The following is a 4,191-nucleotide window of genomic DNA, read 5'->3' as shown; positions in this document are numbered from 1 at the left end:
GACAATACTGTGAGGTAAAGTAAATGTGACCCAATTGTGATTTGATGGATCTGAGTAATATAAATAAAAGGATTTCATGTAGCCAAATGTCAGTCTGTTTAATCTATCCATGTATTCATACGGTTAGTTCTACTGGATTCCTGTGTACCGTGTGTGTATGTGTGCATGTACTTTTTACTGAATTAATGCATGTATTCCTCAGTGTACCAGTGTACGAGCAGAAGCATGTAAAACCAGCCGCAGTCCCGCTCCGTACCTGTAGGGGCAGCAGCATGTTGAACCAGTCAGATTTCCAGTTCCTGGCGTTCCCGTTCCCACTTTGGCAGCGTGGCCTCATTGCTCTGCCCCTGGCCTCAGTCTTCGGACTCGTGCTTCTGGCAAACTGTGGTCTTCTGCTGGTCGTCATCCGTGTGAGGGCCTTGTGGTGTCCCATGTACATCCTGGTGGGGGCGCTGTGCCTTGTGGATTTGTTGTCTGTCCTTGTCATCATTCCAAATGCCGTGTTGGTCCTGCTAAACCCCGCTCACAGCATCTCATTGGCCGAGTGTCTGACGCAGATGTTCCTGACTCACTTCCTGTCATCGTTGGCATCAACTCTGCTCCTCGCCATGGCCCTGGACCGATATGTGGCCATCTGCCACCCACTCAGGTACAGGTAAGCCCTCTGCAGCAAATACCACACAATACACTGTGTATTTCAATACATTCTGTATCTATCATATATTTTAAATAATAAATACAACTTTACACACAACAAATGAATTTGAATCATTTATTTCTTTCCTATCAGTACCTGCTGACAAATCCCCATTATATCAGCGGGTTTAATACATATTTATGGTGTTGTGACTGAAGATTTTTTTTTTCCTCAAAAAATATATTACTCAAGTAGCTGCAGACATAACATTTAACCAGATTAACTATTTACTTTGGTGACAACCAATAGAATCTTACAGAGAAATTTAACTATGTGTAATGATGTGAAATCACACAGAAAAGAAGGTTGGACCCATTTACGCAAATCTGTGTAATAACAAATAATAATAATATCAAAAAGAACCATAAAACCCTTTGACAAAGTTTTGAGAAACTACATGGCTCTGATGTGACTTCTGGACAATTCTTACACACAAATGGCTTTCTCAGTGGACTCAGCTCATGTGATTGGTTGAACCGTTCTATTCTTTCTGTGAAGTCAATTTTAGAGTTTCCTTTCCTCTCTGTTTGTGAAGAGCCCTGATCTTGACTGTAAGCACGGTGTTCTTTCAGTGATTTGCAGCATCAATTTGAATTAAATTTAGATCCCATTTGAAAGAAGTCTTCTAGTAACTAGTTAGTTCTTCTAGGTTCTAGAATGTGAAGATTTGACTCGACCCAGTGGGGGGAGGAGCCAGTTTTTCCTTTTTACCATGGTTTTACCATTAATATCAGTCACTGGGTCCATGATCTCTCTGTACTAGACCAAAAATGTCCTGAAAAACAAAATAATTTTCCCTCTATATAATATTATATAGACGCTGTGACGTCACCTGCAACCCAGCAATTAAACAATGCTGTCACAGTGCAGCAATTCCACACCTTGTAGAATAGTGTTCTCCTTTCTCAGAAAAGAGCAGCTTTTTGTGCCTTTTTGCATCGAGCTTTCTTTTTGGCCTATACTGTTTTCCGTGCCATTTCATGTTATTGCACATAACATAATTTACATGACATGCTGCAGTGCTCACATGATCATACGTGCCCTCACTGATGTCTTCAGGCAGCTGGTGAACCGCTCATCCTTCCTGGCCCTCTCCTTCTTCATGCTGTTGCGGAGTGGCTCGGTCATGGCAGTGCTGGTGGCGCTGGCTGGCTCTCTGGACTTCTGTGGCAGTCGGGTGATAGAGCACCTGTACTGTGACCACATGGCACTGGTGCAGTTAGGCTGTGGAGACACTGGGCTCAGCCGCGGGGCAGGTGTGGCAGTGATTGTGTGTTTTGTTGGGCTGGATATCCCGTTGATCGCTATGTCGTACCTACAAATCCTGGTGGTGGTGCACCGCGCGGGGGAGGACCGCTGGAAGGCCCTGCACACCTGTGGCACTCACCTAATCGTGCTGCTGGTGTTCTACCTGGTGGGCACCGTGGCCTTCCTGTCCCACAATCTGCACCTGGGCCTGCCTCCCGACCTCAACACCCTCATGGGCCTGGTCTACATCCTGCTTCCTGCCACAGTCAACCCCATCATCTACGGAGTGCGTACGGCAGAGATCAGACAGGGCTTCAGCCGGGTCTTCAGTCAGTCCTCCAGGATCTGGAGCAGGAAGCGAGGGGTTACCAGCTTCAAAGTGTGCTCTCGGACCGCCCCTGCACACAAGGGGTCAGACCCCACCCACAGAGGCCCAGGCCCCGCCGACAGAGGTGCAGGCCCCACCCACAGAGGTGCAGGCCCCACCCACAAAGGGTCAGACCCCACCCACAGAGGCCCAGGCCCCGCCCACAGAGGCGCAGGCCCCACCCACAAAGGGTCAGACCCCACCCATAGAGGCTCAGAACCAGCCACTGTCAATCATATCTTTTTAAATTGAGGCTTCAATAAAGTAGGAATAGAAGTAATTCATCTACTCAATGTGGTGTAGAGTCGACACCTGATACTGGTACATCCTTGTTAATAGCTTCTTCCTATATCCTTTTAAAGCAAGTAACTGGAACTAGAAACATTGATTATTTTGAATTGGAATAAAATGCAAACAAGTACAGACTTTTATAAGCACATTTTATTAATTTGCTAATTTCAGCAAAACATTTGATTTAGACAGGTGATCCAAATCACAGGAAATTACATTAAAAATTACAAAATGTTAAATTAAACATAAATAATACTCATTTCATTTTGAACATTGTCTGCTACATAATTGGCTTGGTTTCATTCTAGTATTTTCACATTTGCAGGCGCATCCAAAGCGCACTTTGTAATCCCGACAGCGGCAGCCCGTCTGGTCCTTGTTTAGGCAGGCGAATCCTTCAGTCGGGCTGTAGCTGTAACAGACAAACAAGACGATAAGTATGCAAAGCTCTTACAATCCTGGTCAGTGTTATGGACATGTAAATAAGCTATCTGTGGTGCTTTAAAATGATTTTTTTGTTGTAATTTTCCACTTCACATGCGTTAAACTATTATCAATACTTAAAGCTGGATTTTGATTTTCAGTGATTGTCAGTAGTAAACCCTGTTCAGCGCATCTAGCAATGCAATGTGGGAGTTCAACAATTGCGAACCACAAATGGAAATGCTGAGGGCGGCTTTAAAAAAAAAAAAAAGAATGACATGTGTTTGAAGTCAGTGGTATTCGAGTCAAAATCGAGTCCATCAAATGTGTCTGAAAGTGAAACGTCACAGAAATGACTCAAAGCCCTCCTTACATGTGAAAAGCTTGTCCCGTCACAGTGATGGGAGAGTTGGTGTCCACAGTGACCACATCGATGTACAGAGGAGTCTCGCATATCTCCTTTGGGTAGAGTTTCCGGAGATCGCATAGAAGCTCCCAGTCTCCGGAGTCCGAGGGGTCGTCTCTGTCGAACCACCGAGTCCAGCACACTGTGAGGACAGACAAATCACTGCATTTAGAGTCCCGTACTGGACGAAACGATTGTCTTTGATCCTCACACCTATGACAAATGTATGCTTTAAAGCAGTGGTTCCCAATCTTTTTAGTCCTCATTTATACTCAAGAGAAGGAGAGAGGAGTACAGAGACAAGGAGAGAAGGAGAGAGGAGTACAGAGACAAGGAGAGAGGAGTACAGAGACAAGGAGAGAGGAGTACAGAGACAAGGAGAGAGGAGTACAGAGACAAGGAGAGAGGAGTACAGAGACAAGGAGAGAGGAGTACAGAGACAAGGAGAGAGGAGTACAGAGACAAGGAGAGAGGAGTACAGAGACAAGGAGAGAGGAGTACAGAGACAAGGAGAGAGGAGTACAGAGACAAGGAGAGAAGAAGAGAGGAGTACAGAGACAAGGAGAGAAGGAGAGAGGAGTACAGAGACAATTACTTTTTTTACATTTTACACATATTAAGTAAAAAAAAAATGAAATAAATAAAAATAAAGATAAAGGCTAAAGGCACTTACAGAGTCATAAAAGCCTGAGCAAAAAAAACAACAAAACAAAACAAAGATGGGTTTTCCATCTGTAATGGCCGTGAACCTACGTCACA

The 4,191-nt window shown here is 44.6% G+C and overlaps 1 protein-coding gene across 1 annotated transcript; it reads left to right on the top strand.

Annotated features, from left to right (window-relative positions):
- Window positions 1–272: 272 nt before the first annotated feature.
- LOC306965736 (olfactory receptor 52L1-like) lies at window positions 273–2,564 on the top strand (the record flags this gene model as incomplete). Its single annotated transcript, XM_079560262.1, has 2 exons — window positions 273–655; window positions 1,757–2,564. The coding sequence occupies 2 exons, from the start codon at window positions 273–275 to the stop codon at window positions 2,562–2,564; spliced, it is 1,191 nt and encodes a 396-aa protein (XP_079416388.1).
- Window positions 2,565–4,191: the final 1,627 nt, after the last annotated feature.

The sequence above is a fragment of the Gobius niger genome (genome assembly GCF_951799975.1).
Source record: "Gobius niger genome assembly, chromosome: 1".
Taxonomy (NCBI): domain Eukaryota; kingdom Metazoa; phylum Chordata; class Actinopteri; order Gobiiformes; family Gobiidae; genus Gobius; species Gobius niger.
Note: the sequence above shows the minus strand (reverse complement) of the source record. Positions and strands in the feature narration are given on the sequence as shown.